Here is a 14,241-nt window from a genome sequence, read left to right on the forward strand (position 1 = left end):
TTTTACTAGCAAGTAAATCCGAGAGAAGGGATATCCTCGTCCTTACAAATAACGATCCAGCTCTCCCTTCAAAATGTTGGACAAAATCCCATCAGCTGGTGTGCAAGATTGAAGCTTCCGCTTATTATTATTACTGTCGCCCTCCACACCAACAACCGCTACAATATGGCAACCGTGCAGAATAAGACGGTCTTGATTACGGGCTGCAGCACCGGTGGCATCGGCTGGGCCATGGCCAAAAACTTTCAGCAGCGAGGGTTCTACGTCTTCGCCACGGCACGCAATCCGCCTAAGACGGCCGACCTCGCCGAGCTAAGCGACATCGAGATCCTCGAGCTGGACGTGACCGTCCCAAAGTCCATCGTACATTGTAAGGAGATAGTCGCAAAACGCACGGGCGGGAGGCTCGATGTCCTAGTTAACAACGCCGGCGTCGAATTCAATAGCCCACTGCTTGACACCGATGTCGCCGAAGCGAAGAGGCTGTACGATGTCAACGTCTGGGGCCCTCTAGTCATGGTCCAGGTGTTTGCTCCCCTGCTTATCGAGGCCAAAGGAGTTGTCTTCAACCAGAGCTCCATTGACGGTGCCCTGAACATGGTGTGGGCAGGCATTTTCGCCAGTTCCAAGTCGGCCGTGGCTCGCATGTCAGAAACCCTGCGAGTCGAGTTCGAGCCACTGGGCGTGCGCGTCGTGACGTCCATATGCGGTTCTGTCGACACGCCCATGTTCGGTAAACCCGGTGGTCCCATGGACCTGCCCGAGACGTCGTACTATCACGGTGTCCAGGACGCGGCGTGGAAGGAGAGGATGGACCACCAGCGCCAGGCCATGAACGTCGATGTGCTCGCCGGAAAGCTGGTCAAGGACATCCTCGGCGGGGCTAGGGGTGTCATCTGGCACGGGGCTTTTGCTCCGTCAGTGCACTGGGCAAGCTGGTTGAACATTACATGGTTGCTGGATAGGTTGATCAACTCGGCACGGGGCTTGGGTCAGGTCAAATTGTGCTAGGATGACCACAATGGCACCGTCAAGTGCAAATGTCGTGTGTATCCAAACTAAGTACATTGTATATTGTATATATTTATGTTAATATTCTGCTCTGTAGCTCTGAGATAGCTGATTTATAGAATATTCTATATTTATTATTAATTAATCACTTGATCTTTTAGCCCTACAACCAAGATTCTATATTCGAGTCCTATGAAAATATATTGATATTTGTAAGCATATTTATATAGTGCCAGTCCGATATTGAAACCCATTATCAAGTGACACATGAGTAAAGCTTAAATACTAATAGGATAGGGTACAATTCATACATGATTCTTAGAGGTCTCACAATGACACTGAACAGATTGAATTCTCTAGGCAGCACAAATACATGGTCCGACATATCAACCTCCCAATATCCCCACCAGATCATCCATCTTTCGAATTATTCACTTCAACCTTCTTTGTGGGCGATCGTCTCAATCAGCCTTTTAACCTTCGCTAGATCCCAGTCTTTCAGTCCCAATAGGGGGTTATCGTCTCTTGCCCAGGGGTGTGCAAGCGCTCTAGTAGCTAGGCAGTACTGTATTTGGACTTCAAAAGTTGAGGCACTAATGTTCCCAGTCTTAAGATCCGCCAACGCATTTTCCAAAAGAGGTTCCATATCGTTGTATGTTGTTTCCCACCCCTCGTTCCCCAAAACCTCTTTTGTTGCGTCGAGAATTTGGTTCTGTGACATGAATACAGAGTGAATATAGACCGGGCGGTTCAGAGTTTCTTGTGGATGCAAAAGCACGCTCGCAGTTGCTCTGCCAACATCCTCTAACGTCGTCCATGGAACAACGTTGTTTCCATCGCCAAAGATGAAAGCTTTCTTCTCTTGAAAGCCCAGACCGGAAAACCCAGAGGAGAGACTCCAATCAAGGAATGCACCACAAGCTAGCAGCGTGTACGTCAAGCGGTTATCAGCCGCTTGTCTCTTCACGGCCTCATAAGAAGCTTTCTTTCGGGCGAAAACAGGCATATCATGAACACCTGGTAGGTCAGGGTCGAGTCCAAAGTCGCTGGTGATACTGATAGCGAGCGGAAACAGGGTATTAGCCAAAGACATACATACATACATATATATATATAACTTATTATAAAATTGATGACGGGCTCACGGACAAACGATAAACCCCAGCCTCGGCTGCCGCATCAATAAGTCGGAGTGGTGTTTCAACATCGGGCGAGAAAGTAGTATCGATGACTGCGTCCTGTCCAGCGAGAGCAGCAGATAATGACTTCACCGAAGTGAAGTCAACAACTTTCACGCGAGCAGCGGTCGGGAAGGGTTTGGAATTGCGACTAAGCACCGTTACATTGAACTCGAGATCGAGTAATGCACTGAGTACCTGAGCTCCGACATTTCCACTAGCCTAACAGCTTGTCAGCTTAGACAATGTAGTGTTTTCATTTTGTCCTTACCCCGGCAAGAGCCACATTCTTGATTGTATGTGACATTTTCTTTTTGACAGGAGTATTTGCAGTATTGCGTTTGAAGAGAAGATTGTTAAGGGGAAATAGCGAACGATAACCGCAGGAATTGGCTCCTGTTTAAATACCCTGAATATGCACCATAATACTAGAGCTATCAAGGCCGCAGCCTTTTTAGCTTGGTGGGATAAGTTCAACACTTATTTAGACACTCTGAATACACAGGGTTTGGTGGTGAGCGGCTTTGACTTGGAGCTTGGAACGGACATCACCGGGGATCGAGAATAGAGAAGCAAAGTAATAAAAAATGCTTTTCGGATTTGCTCTTATTCCGGCTTAAAATGAATATACCCTGGGATGCATAGCTCTCTGCCTTTCACGTTGGCGAGAAATACCACCGGACTCCGAACTAAACCCGGATATTATCTCCGTCCTTCCCACGATTGTTGGGTTGGGCGGGTGGAAAGGAATGAGATCCAGGAGGAAGCATCGGTGGATACACAGCCAACAGAACCACTCACGCAACACGAAATCAAAGCAACTGTTATAAAGATGAGCTCGTGGAAAGCTCCAGGACAGTCACAATCTGGAGACGAATCTGGCCGGTCGTCAAGAATTGGATTACCGGAATCGTTGAGCGTCCATCCAGCCTGGTAATTCTCCAATCTGATGGAAAGTGGCCAAAATGATAATATTGTTAAAGTACTGCCAAAAGGAGAGCGTCGTCAAAATCGTCAAAGCAGGAATTAGTCGCTGCGATGGAAACGAGGTTGGATAGAGCCAAGCAGGTATACGTAATCTAAGGCTCGGAACATCGGGCCTTAGGGTTAGGGTTATGTTGGTGTGCTACAGCCACGATGATTCCTCCATTCATACAGCCAAATAAAGAGAGTAGAAGATTATCATATTGAATAAGAAAGATAAAAGCCTCTTATACTAAAACAATCTATATCCCTAAACCACCTACCAGTAAACAAACAACAAGCACGCAGGTCCAGGGAGTTGAGAACCAGGAACAGAATGAGAATGCCAAAAAACAAAATCAAATCAAATGAAATGCGTTAAAACACCACCAAATCCGCGTAAAGCAAAACTCCGGTATCAAAGTAAAATCGTTAAATCATAAGGCCAAATGAAAATGATGAGGGATAGAAGCCAATGCTATATATAAGTGAAAAAACCATGGAGATAAAGACAAGACTGAGAAAAGGAATTTGGCAGAACCAAACAGCTCAAAATGTCGCACGAATATAGGGTAACATGTAAAGGCCTGAATAGGCATATGAACACCGTCGATTTGTTGAAATAAGATCCCGAAGCGCCAATAGTTATTCCCTGATTGTTAATTCAATTCGAAAGATAGGTGAGTTGACAGCGAAATGCGCAAACAGAGAACTCATTCAAATGCAATAATGATTGCTATTCCTTTTCCTCCCATCCTATTGACAACAAAACGATGCAAAAGGATTTCCATACTCCAAGACAAAAGAATAAAGAAGACAGACCACTCGAATCAAAACTCCATGAGTAATGCGCAACTGTTATGCCATGTGAAGAGAAATGACAGCAACCGAAACAAACAATCCAATCAATCATGAGTCGAAGATTTCGTTGCCGAATATGATTTAAATGATTTGAGAGGCGCCCAGAACAGAACAAAAGCCGTGAGGTACAATGCAAGCTACAATGCAAGATACAATTTTATTAAAATGGGTATCGTATCGCGCACCGTCCGGGAATGGAAGGAAGAATATTGTATGCAGTGGGGAGAAAGAACAGTCTGCTGCCAGACTGTCAGGTAGATATGTGTGTTGGTAGAGAGTTCACAAGATTTGAGCCGTCGAGCCAGGTCATCGAAGAGGCAGGGTTGATGGGTAGAATAGAGTCAAGGAGGAATGATGTTCGAGCTGGTGGGTTCGGTGGGATCTCGCTTTTGAGAGTTGTTGTTGGTGGTGATGGGGATGCCTGTGTAAGCGCTGGATTAATAGGAAGCCGAGAGCTGAAGAGTGAAATTTCCGAGGTTCCCTCGCCTTCAGAAGGACAGTGCGGGATTTCTCTCTCGGTGATAGGGGGTTCTTTAGTTTCAGGCACTACCACAGACATGCGAGGGGAGTCAAGGTCAATCATAGGCGGACTTTGAATGAAAGCATCCAATTCCAAGGAGGGCTTTGTGGAGGGTGATTTGGTCGCAGGTGGCGGAAGTGTACCGGATATTGAGAGTCCGGGTTCATTTTGGCATTCTAGTGAGAACGATGGATGACCACCTATGCCGGCTATATCACCCAGAAGTGCACTATTCTGGAGCTGGCCGACACTCTCTTTTCCTTCGTGTTTTGACTCCAAAATCTGCGAGTCCATATTTGCATCTCGTTCAACCTCGGCTTCTTTAGAGATGTCTCCAGTAGATGACGGCACAACTACCCGGCTCAGACCTGAACTATGTGCACTGTGCAGTTCTTGCGAGTCGTGAGGTTCTTGTATATTTTCTCGAAGTGCCTCAAACTCTTCCGCTGAGAACCCATCTGGGTTAACCAAATACTGAGTTCCATTATATTCCACTTCCTCAAAACGGGGCTCAAGTCTTATATCGGGAGATGCGGTTCGATAAAGCTCAAAATCGCTGTGTGAGACAGAACGACGTCCATCTATGTTAGGAGAAGCACTGGAAGGAAGATATGTCGACGTCTGGTAGTCACTAGGAGGAAGAGCATGCATGGTGGACGATCGACGGCCACGTGGAGGATAATCTATTTCCTGCTCATCAACCCCGGCTGGAGTTACATAAATAACATTCGGGCGGTCTGAATCATGATCATCATCTAGGCAAACACTGCGGTCAGATATTGGTGGAGGTAGAGGGCTATAATATGGCGGGCTAGTCGGGACTGATCCAGGGGCGATCCAGTGAGGTAGTGGGGAATATCCAGGCTGCAGGTCTGGATTCATTGGAAACATGTAAAGAAGCTCCTTGGCAGATAACCGATCTCGTGGCTGATCGCTGAGGCAATGAGCAATGACTCTCCTGTAATAATCCGGGATTTTAGCATCGACGGGAATGAACAGTGGGCGAGGCTGGCGTTCTGGCTCATCCTCCTCCATTGCGAGTGCCCATAAAGTCATTCCAAGCTGGAAAAGGTCCGATTTAACACCAATATACATAGAAATCCTCTGGTTGCTCTCAATCTTTGCTGCAATCTCCGGTGGCTCCCATCCTACCGGGCATCCTCTTCGGTTGATATCGATGATTTTCGCATTGTCGTCTCCATCAATGACAATGTTGGATAGTGTGAAATCCCCTTGAACATAGCCAGCTTCGTGGATCTCGCAAAGTCCCTGGACAATTTGGCGTGCCCAGCGTTCTCTCCGCCCGAGGGTCAACTGGCCACGGAAGTCATACAGTACATCCACTAACGCGCCCTGTTCAGCGAAACTGATTAGTAGACCCTTTACTCTCTCACGGTGGTCATCGACGATGATGCCCTCGAATTGAATAACGCTTTTCGAACCCGATAATCCGTGGAGCGCGTTTATTTCATAAAGAAACTCGTCGACAGTGTCTGGGCCAGGTATCTCTTTTTTAATGTAAGCCTTACCGTCCAACTGAACTTTGTAAACAAATCCAGACAAATGAGCATCAAACGATAACTTGTATTCTGGAATCAAACGACACCTCAAATGCCCAACACTCGTAATGGGCGGATACGGGATTATTTCATTCACATCTTCCGTCACATGCACATGTAAGCGGCCGTCACTCGTTTCAAGCCTGAGGTTCGTCACTGTGTCGTAGAACTGGATTTCCGGGAGCGATTCTCGGATTGACTCGTAGATGCGAGCGCTCTTGTCCCTTTGATAATGTAATTCCTTCAAGTCCCCCTCTAATGAATCCGGCACAGCACCGCGATAATCGCACGATATTGTCACTCGCCGCCAGCGATTGGGTTTTTCGGCATATGTTACAAAGAACTTCTCGCGTTCCGACTTATCTCGAAAGTGCATGCTCAAATTCAATATCCATTTCTTTTCCAATTCCAAGTCCAATGGCTCTTCAAAGTGTTCCGGTTGTCTGGCAAAATCGTCGCGGTGATAAGGGCCAGAATCCACCTGTGACAAGGTCGACGTGTCTCGCAAGTCTTCATGGGCTGAGTTGGTGTCAGTCAGCGTCAAGGCAGCAGAGGCTTGATCGGCCCATGTCCCAACCTCCGGAGCAGAAACTCTTGCGATAGCTGCGGGGGGTGGTGACTGGGTTCGCTGCACACTCAGGGTCCGCCGGCGGTCCGCCGACTGGGTTCGCCGTGGTTCAAGCTCTGTTGGAGCCAGACGGTCTCGTTGTTCCGAATTCTGTCGTCGAAACGTCGCGGGTCGCGGGAGGCCAACACCAACCTTGCGGGTGATGCGGCGGGAGAGGGGACCACTGCGCGGGTGCTGGTGAGGGTGGTCGGTGGTGGGGGAGCTTGCGCCGGAGGTATCGTCTCGGTGATGAAGCCATCTTCCTAATCCCAATCGCTGCCACATGCTCAACTTGGGGTTGGGTGTCGGCGACGGAGGCATTTGTTCGGGTTCGCGGAGGGCAGTGAAGAAAAGCCGATGAGAACTCCCGATGGAACTGTCGCGGATGGTGATAGCCATGAAGCTCGACTGTCCAGGAATTAAATTGGAGGTGCAAACGCGTCCGCCGGCGCGCACGAGGGACCTGGACAATCGGCAGGATCAACAGCTCCAGTCCATAAGAATGGCGCAGTCCTCGCCCGGCGGCAAGAGAGGAGCTGGTGGGAAGATCCGGGAAGGACGCGTCAAAAGCAAAGCCTGGCGTCGTCAGAGAGTACCCAGTCAGTCCGTCAGTCAGCCAGTCACCCCTTGGCCACCCCCAATGAGGACGAGTGGAGGCGCAAGGGGTAAGAGCAGAGAGAGAAGTGGGAGGCGGAGGAGGAGGGGTACGGTAGGTAGACCAGACCAAGCTTAGAGCAAGACGCGGCGTCTATAATAAGTTACCGGCTTTGGAGGCTGCACAGCTCCCGCCTCGCTAGTATGTGCAAATGTTGATATTGTTGGTATTATTATTGCTGATGTTGCCGCACGAGTAACTATAGGCTGCGAGCCTCCGCTGAAAATCGGAGCTCGATCCGACGTGTCCGTTCTGTGTAGCGGCGTGACACCGCGAAGAAAGATATTAAAAGTGATATTAGAGAATCAAACGAACAAGAAACGTAGTGCTAGAGGCCAACGATACCCGGCGGCTGAAAGGCTCTGTGAATCAATTGCATGGAGAAATGCAATGAAACGACACTAGAAGCGTCGATGTAGGGCAGAAATGGATGGCTGCAAAGTCGCACCGCACAAATCGATTGCAGCCCTTTTCTGTTTGCAGCAAATCGAAGACAATGACTTCACGATGCAGGAAAATTTTTTCACGCAGCTGGATAAAAAGGGTGATGATTTTTTTGTGTATGGACGACAAAGCTGACCGCTAATTCGGGTCAGGAACGAGTTTTATTTTTTTTGGCTTCCAAGACAAGTCACCACAAGGCAGCAATTGATCCGAGCTTGGTATATTAGTCGTTAGTCGCAAGCCTCGACAGAATCGGGACAGTTGATGTGTGATCGTTATTGATGTCAGCTACGTTGGGAAAAAAAGAAATCACAATATTGGTTATTGACAATTGTTGTGATGATACTCCGTGCTACCGAGTTTTTTTGAGGCTTAGAAGGCGCGTTGTTCTTTTGTTCTTCTTGAAAAAATCCAAGCCCGTGCTGCACGGCGGCCTGACCAGGGGGTTGGTGTCATAGGCTGGCCGATGCCATTGTAATAATCGGTTGAGTCTAGGCTGTGCCGCGGGATTTAATTTAATCAGTCTGAGACTATGAGTATTTAATACCGCAGTAATATTCCCGGGTTTAAATGTAGTATGTCGTTGCGTAGGAGGAAGAGAAAGAGAAAGAAAAGAAGAAAATCAGCAGAAAGCAGGAAGCAGGAAGGAAAAAATCAAGGCTTTGATTGAAAGAATCCATCTACTAAAGATGCATTGGTAGTTTACTACTTCTAACTCTACATCATTCCTACACATGCAAGTGGATGGTGATCTTCGCACTCGACGTGGCCATTGAGCAAGAGCCAGGCATGGCAAGCAATGATTGGATCTATCTGATAAACAGTTCGCACAGGGACACACCAGAGAATGGTTCTATTTTGTGGCTGCAACCCAGTAACAAATGATATTGTATCGAGTCGTACTGATACGGACATGCCTTTACGCTCAATTAATCTTCCATGCACCCTGGACATACGAGTATGCAACCTCAACGGCGCGCTTACTAGTGATTAATGAACAACCGATGTCATTGATCCATACATCCCGTACATCCCGTACATGGGCGAATGGAAAGATGTCTGTTCTGTCCGAGGATGTGAGCTTGCTCGCTAATTCAATAGTCCAACTGCGAAAGAAGGGCCCTAGAACAACAATAGTAGTAATACATCGCAATGCTTGTTCAATATTAATTAATAATGGCTCTATCTGCCCCATCTGGTGCATTCTCACCCTGTTGCACCCGGAAATTGCTGATTATTGCTTCTTGGCCCGAAATGGCTCCCTGACATTTTCGCTCACCGTTTTTCACAGTAATTATCTTCGGCCCTATACAGTCTTGCTACTAATAAAATTTACCAGTAAACTGACAAAAGATACCTATAAAAAACATAGCAGAAAAATAAGGTCAAGGAAAAAGCAAAGAGACCAATCTAGTGCCCCGATCTTCTCCCCTACAGGACACTGCTGCCCTTCTAGTCGCTGATGCAACGTGCTGCGCTAGTCTCATGCGTGGCTCCAATTAACTGGGGCACCGTCTAGTTTGCTACTTGCGGGCATCGCACTGGGACTGGCTGTTCTCCCCCCTCTTTGCAGGACCTAAGTTAGTTGGCTGTTTAGTACGCTGTGATATCACCTTTATAGTCTCCGGAAGCCCCGCAGCAGAACTTGCACGCACAAAGAACTAGAAAAGAGGCTATACGTCGGGGCGCTCAAGCCTTGGGGCAAAGTTCAAGGAGCCAGTCACAGGGCCTGACTGGACGGAGAGACCGATGTCGGTCTGTCGAACAACATTTGCATGGAAGTAAATATCACATGAATTTCTAGGCGCAAGATGAATTGAGTCGATGCTGGTCATCCAGCTACAAGTTCTCGGATCGTGCCAGTATATTTCCGATACGTCCATACATATATGGTCAATGGAGTCCATAAATTATATGATTGAAAAGAATATAGAAAATAAATATACGTACTAGGACGGCCTCGGCCCGACGCACAACGGCCCCTCCCGCTTCCAGGCTTTCTCTTACGCGGGTTCCGCCGGCACACTAGAATGTTGGCGGAAGTAACATTGAACCTATACTCAAGTACAAGTGCACCAAGGCTGATTAATTGAAGTGGTTGGTGACAAATGAGGTCCGTGTGTTTTGTAGGGTTTAGACACAATTACATACATAATTACAAGTATATTAGCAAGCATTTGCGTATGGTCACAACTCGAATGTTCTACAAGAGAATATCAAGCAGTGGAATGGTTCAATCATGTCAAGCTGCCTCTACTGGACGTCTCATTCTACGTGTTTATGGATCAATTATCAGACATCTTCGAATTTGCCTATTACTCTTTCTGCTTGCTGGCAGATTTATGCGAACTAACGACACGTCTATAGTATCCACTATGGAATAGCTAGCGGTTCATGCAACAAACCCATTTTATGTTCAAAATCTTAAGCATGATCGAGACCATATTCAAAAGCTAGCGATCGCAATAGCTACATGGGTAGACAAGTTCCCGAAATAAGGAATTGTGTCCGGGAAAATACAGATACCTTTACAGACTCTCCCTCTGGTGATATATATATGCACGTATGTCACATTGTCGTATGTACATATGTGGTTGTGAGAAACGCAAGAAGCTCGCAATAGCATCCCCTTCTCTATTTCCAGTAAAATCCACAAATGTACACATCTCAAAACGGAAATAAGCTTCTGCTCGCTGTTCCTTTCGATAAAAGTGATGCTTCCAATTGCCGAGCAATATGCATGTCGGCTGCCAATGGCCCGATCGGACGGATTGTAGGAATGCGCTTCAGTCGTTTTAGACGGTTTTAGCTTGAAACCGACATATTCTAGTATAGAAGATCGGGATAAGTAGGGCTATACTCTTATTTTCGATCCTCAAGGCCGAGGGAGTCTTATACGGAGTTGGTTAGCGGTAGATTATTGTAATTAGTTGCGGAAATGATTGAATACATATTGACTAGAACAAGCTGCTTGTCAATTCCACTAAATTACTTATCTTGAAGATATTCTTACTAGGTTTCTTTTGTAACGTCCAGGTACGCAGGTTCTCATTCTGGAAGTGTCTAATACGTTTTTTCCCTATTCACTACCTTGATTACTATGGAGCTTTTTTCTTTCGTTATATTATTATAATTAAATTTAAGTAAGCTGAAATTAGCCCATGAAAACTGAAAGAGAGAACAAGTGGTATTTTCTTTCACTGCCACACTGGTTGGTCGATCTATATCCATCAGTGAAGGCACAGGCAGAGCCTCACTTCCCTCGACCAAGCAATATGACAAGAAAACAAAATCCGAGAGACCAATTCCTTACACTTCCGTCTCGAGCAGAATCATAGGGCTACGAATCACACACGGTGTGCATACACTAACTAACTGCCAGCCTTACCCGAGCGAACGAGAAATTGATGCCCGAGCCCGAGCCGTCTCGCTTCACTTCATCTTGGGCATTACCGGCATAGTATACAATCAGCAAGAAAAGATGATGACACAATAAAGGCCGGCAATACGAGATTACGGGTTCCCACAGGGTATTATTCTCCGATAGAGAAGAACATCATTTGTGGAACCAGCAAGGCAACCAACAAACAACAAACTTTTGATGATGACATGCATATTTCCTTCAACCGACATAGAGGACATCATGAAACTGCATATGTTTGGGATTTTATACTAGTATTGATAGTGTAATGTGTCCGAATGGAATAGCTTGCTTTTTCTAGTTGATATCTCGTTTATATGCGTTATATGCAGATCTGTTTATATGCGCAATGCACACCATCTAGCGTGGCGCATAGGTATGAATTTCCCTTGTGTCGTGGTTCTAGAATGGACGGGCTACTGTAGTTTATAATCATGATTCATTTGATGTACTCAGTTGCAGAATCGGTTTCCCAAAGAGGAAGTACACGTGTAAGAAAATAAGCTGACATCAATTTCTACTCTGATTGTATCAACATACACATAGTAAGGAATGTGATAGACTAGGTACAGTTGGCATACGTTGGACGATCTTATTGGCGTAAATAATCTCATTATGAGAGACCAATTGATAGGTGGCAATTGAGATTATCAGAACCTCGAGCAGAGAAAGATGATACCTCCTACATATATAGATTTGAAGGTGTTCAAGTTGTTGAATTATGAGTCTGAACGTGAACAAAAACTATACAAAATAGTAGGAATCTAGAAATATAACCATTCATTACCATTCCAAACATCCAATGTCTCCATTACACAATAGTGCCATGTCAATAGAATCTCATGAGATTATAAGAAAAGCGGACAAGTGAAAAATTAAGAAGCGCTAATGAATATCCTTTAAAATACCATAATATAATCCTAGAGCTGACCAAATATCTGTCAACTCATCCTTGCATACCGATTCCAATCCGCAACCCTAATCAGACACATCAAACGTGCAAAGACCAATTCGAAGAATAAAATGAAAAAAAGTAGTAAAATACAGGCTTAGAAATTATGCGTATATGCATGAGTTCCGCTAGGAATGTGAACTTATGTGTATAGTCATGATATCGTGACTCGATCGACGTGATTATTCTTCTTCTGCAGCCTTTTCTTCAACCGAGATCTGAGTGGCATCGGTAGACGACGGCCCTGTGGTTTCAGCGGTTGACTGATCTTCGGTTGCAGAAGGTGCTTCAGTAGTTTCAGGTTCAGCAGGAGTGTCTTCCTTTCCAGGCTCCGGGTCGGACGGTTGTTGTTCGGCAGGAGTTGTCTCGATTTCGGCCTTGTTCTCTCCAGATTCTGAGGTGACCTTTTCGCTGGATTCAGTCTCGTCTGAGGAGGAGAGACTTGGCTTTTCTGGCTCTTCTGCTTCCGCTTTTGATTTGTCTGGTTCGTCGTCTGTTGGTGCTGATTCGGATTCAGCGGGTTCCACCTTCTCGTCCGATGGTCCATTCTCTTGTGGAATGCTCTGTTCTTTTGATGTATCTTCCACCGGCTCCTTCTCCTTGTTCTCCTCCGGTTCCTCCAATTTTGAATCCAATTTCTTGGCGACCTTGCCAAGTTTCGACATCGTCGTTGCTAGTTCATTATTCTCCTCAATGGCTTCTGCAATTGTCGCCACACTAGACCCTGTCGATGGACTGTGTTTGTGTCGGCGTGTAGTTGCGCCAGTATTCATGTTCGATGGTGTTTGTGGGATGCTGAGGTCGTCTAGGAAATGAGGATGTGCGACGCCATTTTGGTCCTTTCGCAAGACCGAAACTCTGCGACCATCTGCAGGAGGGGCTATTGATGATGCTGACGAGGGGATTGAAGGAGCATCATCGGCACTTTCTCCATCCGCCTGCTCCGCTTCAGCGGGAATAGTGTAGTTGTCCCCAGGAATCAATCCATACACATCACAGACTGTTTTGAAAAACACGTATAGACCATCTGTATTCTCCACCTGACGAAACACATCCTTATGCTGAAACCACGCGTGCGCAAAAATGCGGTAAAGTCGACGGAAAATATTTGTCAAGTGTCGCATGCTAGCCTGGGGGCCGCCAGCAGCTTCGGAACCTAGAGTGAGGCGGCTAGGAAAGTATTTTGGGGATGTCAAGATGTTTGTAGCCCAGTCTAAGGTATGGCAGCAGTAGTCAATCGCACAGCATGGCTTGGGCGGATCATGCACGGCGCACAGATACTGCCATTCAGACGCGCGCATCTCGGGACACGATTCCGCCGAGCAGGGTGGCTCTTCCGCGAAAAATGCGATTATAAGGTTGTTGACTTTCATCGTCAAAAAGCGACAGAGTTCATAAAGCCAAAGAGACCGCTCCACACCATCAGGAGGGTGAGCAAGAGAGACTGCGACTTCGCGCGTGATCGGCTGGATGGTATCCGACTCGTTGGGCACGGTGTAGTTGTGATAGAGAGCTTTTAGGTGTTCCTGGAGCTGGAAGGGGGAGTCAAGCTAGAAAATTCCCACGCATCGTCAGTACAGATACTCAAAAAGTATGTGCTCAAAGGTTGAAATAATGGTAAAAACAGACCTGCGATAAAGGAATCAACGGCAGCCCCGATGCCATATCAACGGCCTTGGTACCAGGCCTAATTCTCCTCGTCGACCCGTCATCCGTCTCCGACAGAGGCGCAAACAGCTTCTCGTTAGCAACATTGTCACCGACCGTTGGCGACTGAGGCCCAATCTGGACTTCTGGAAACGGCGGGGGGCTGGGTAGGCGCGGCGAGCTCGAAGGAGACACAGCCGCTGCAGCTGCAGCCATTTTCCTGGAGATCGACGTGGTCGCGGGGACTTTCAAAGAGACGGTCTTCTTGGACGGAAGAAGAAATAGCGGAGGCGTGGGAGGGTAGATCGAAGGGCTACTGCTACTGCTGCTGAAAATCAAATCGGTGTCTTCCAACCCAGCGTCGAAGCGCGCATGAAGCTCCTCTGAGCCGTCGTCGAATAGGATGAAGTCCATGGCCGCCTT

At 46.9% G+C, this 14,241-nt stretch overlaps 5 protein-coding genes across 5 annotated transcripts; 2 read left to right on the top strand and 3 right to left on the bottom strand.

Moving 5' to 3' along the window:
* The first annotated feature begins 144 nt into the window (after nucleotides 1-144).
* On the top strand, nucleotides 145-1,099 carry BGW36DRAFT_388605 (uncharacterized protein). The gene has a single exon (XM_046217242.1). It carries the CDS (start codon nucleotides 166-168, stop codon nucleotides 1,009-1,011), a length of 846 nt encoding a protein of 281 aa, XP_046067665.1. The 5' UTR covers nucleotides 145-165; the 3' UTR covers nucleotides 1,012-1,099.
* Nucleotides 1,100-1,447: 348 nt separating this feature from the next.
* Nucleotides 1,448-2,496, bottom strand: BGW36DRAFT_400825 (putative isoflavone reductase family protein CipA; the record flags this gene model as incomplete). Its single annotated transcript, XM_046218673.1, has 3 exons — nucleotides 1,448-2,066; nucleotides 2,161-2,411; nucleotides 2,461-2,496. 3 exons carry the CDS (start codon nucleotides 2,494-2,496, stop codon nucleotides 1,448-1,450), a joined length of 906 nt encoding a protein of 301 aa, XP_046067666.1.
* Nucleotides 2,497-4,263: 1,767 nt separating this feature from the next.
* BGW36DRAFT_304828 (uncharacterized protein) lies at nucleotides 4,264-7,098 on the bottom strand (the record flags this gene model as incomplete). The annotated part of the gene is made up of 1 exon (XM_046212009.1): nucleotides 4,264-7,098. One exon carries the CDS (start codon nucleotides 7,096-7,098, stop codon nucleotides 4,264-4,266), a length of 2,835 nt encoding a protein of 944 aa, XP_046067667.1.
* Nucleotides 7,099-8,383: 1,285 nt separating this feature from the next.
* BGW36DRAFT_54658 (uncharacterized protein) lies at nucleotides 8,384-9,366 on the top strand. The gene has a single exon (XM_046222413.1). It carries the CDS (start codon nucleotides 8,680-8,682, stop codon nucleotides 9,259-9,261), a length of 582 nt encoding a protein of 193 aa, XP_046067668.1. The 5' UTR covers nucleotides 8,384-8,679; the 3' UTR covers nucleotides 9,262-9,366.
* A 2,987-nt stretch (nucleotides 9,367-12,353) lies between these two features.
* BGW36DRAFT_432124 (Mob1/phocein) lies at nucleotides 12,354-14,232 on the bottom strand (the record flags this gene model as incomplete). Its single annotated transcript, XM_046221085.1, has 2 exons — nucleotides 12,354-13,721; nucleotides 13,801-14,232. The coding sequence occupies 2 exons, from the start codon at nucleotides 14,230-14,232 to the stop codon at nucleotides 12,354-12,356; spliced, it is 1,800 nt and encodes a 599-aa protein (XP_046067669.1).
* Nucleotides 14,233-14,241: the final 9 nt, after the last annotated feature.

The sequence above is a fragment of the Talaromyces proteolyticus genome, assembly GCF_021365285.1.
Source record: "Talaromyces proteolyticus strain PMI_201 chromosome Unknown BGW36scaffold_12, whole genome shotgun sequence".
Lineage (NCBI taxonomy): Eukaryota > Fungi > Ascomycota > Eurotiomycetes > Eurotiales > Trichocomaceae > Talaromyces > Talaromyces proteolyticus.

Excerpts from the sequence above, each read along its gene's own strand:
- BGW36DRAFT_388605 (XM_046217242.1), top strand. The coding sequence starts at position 166 with ATGGCAACCGTGCAGAATAAGACGGTCTTGATTACGGGCTGCAGCACC.
- BGW36DRAFT_54658 (XM_046222413.1), top strand. The coding sequence starts at position 8,680 with ATGATATTGTATCGAGTCGTACTGATACGGACATGCCTTTACGCTCAA.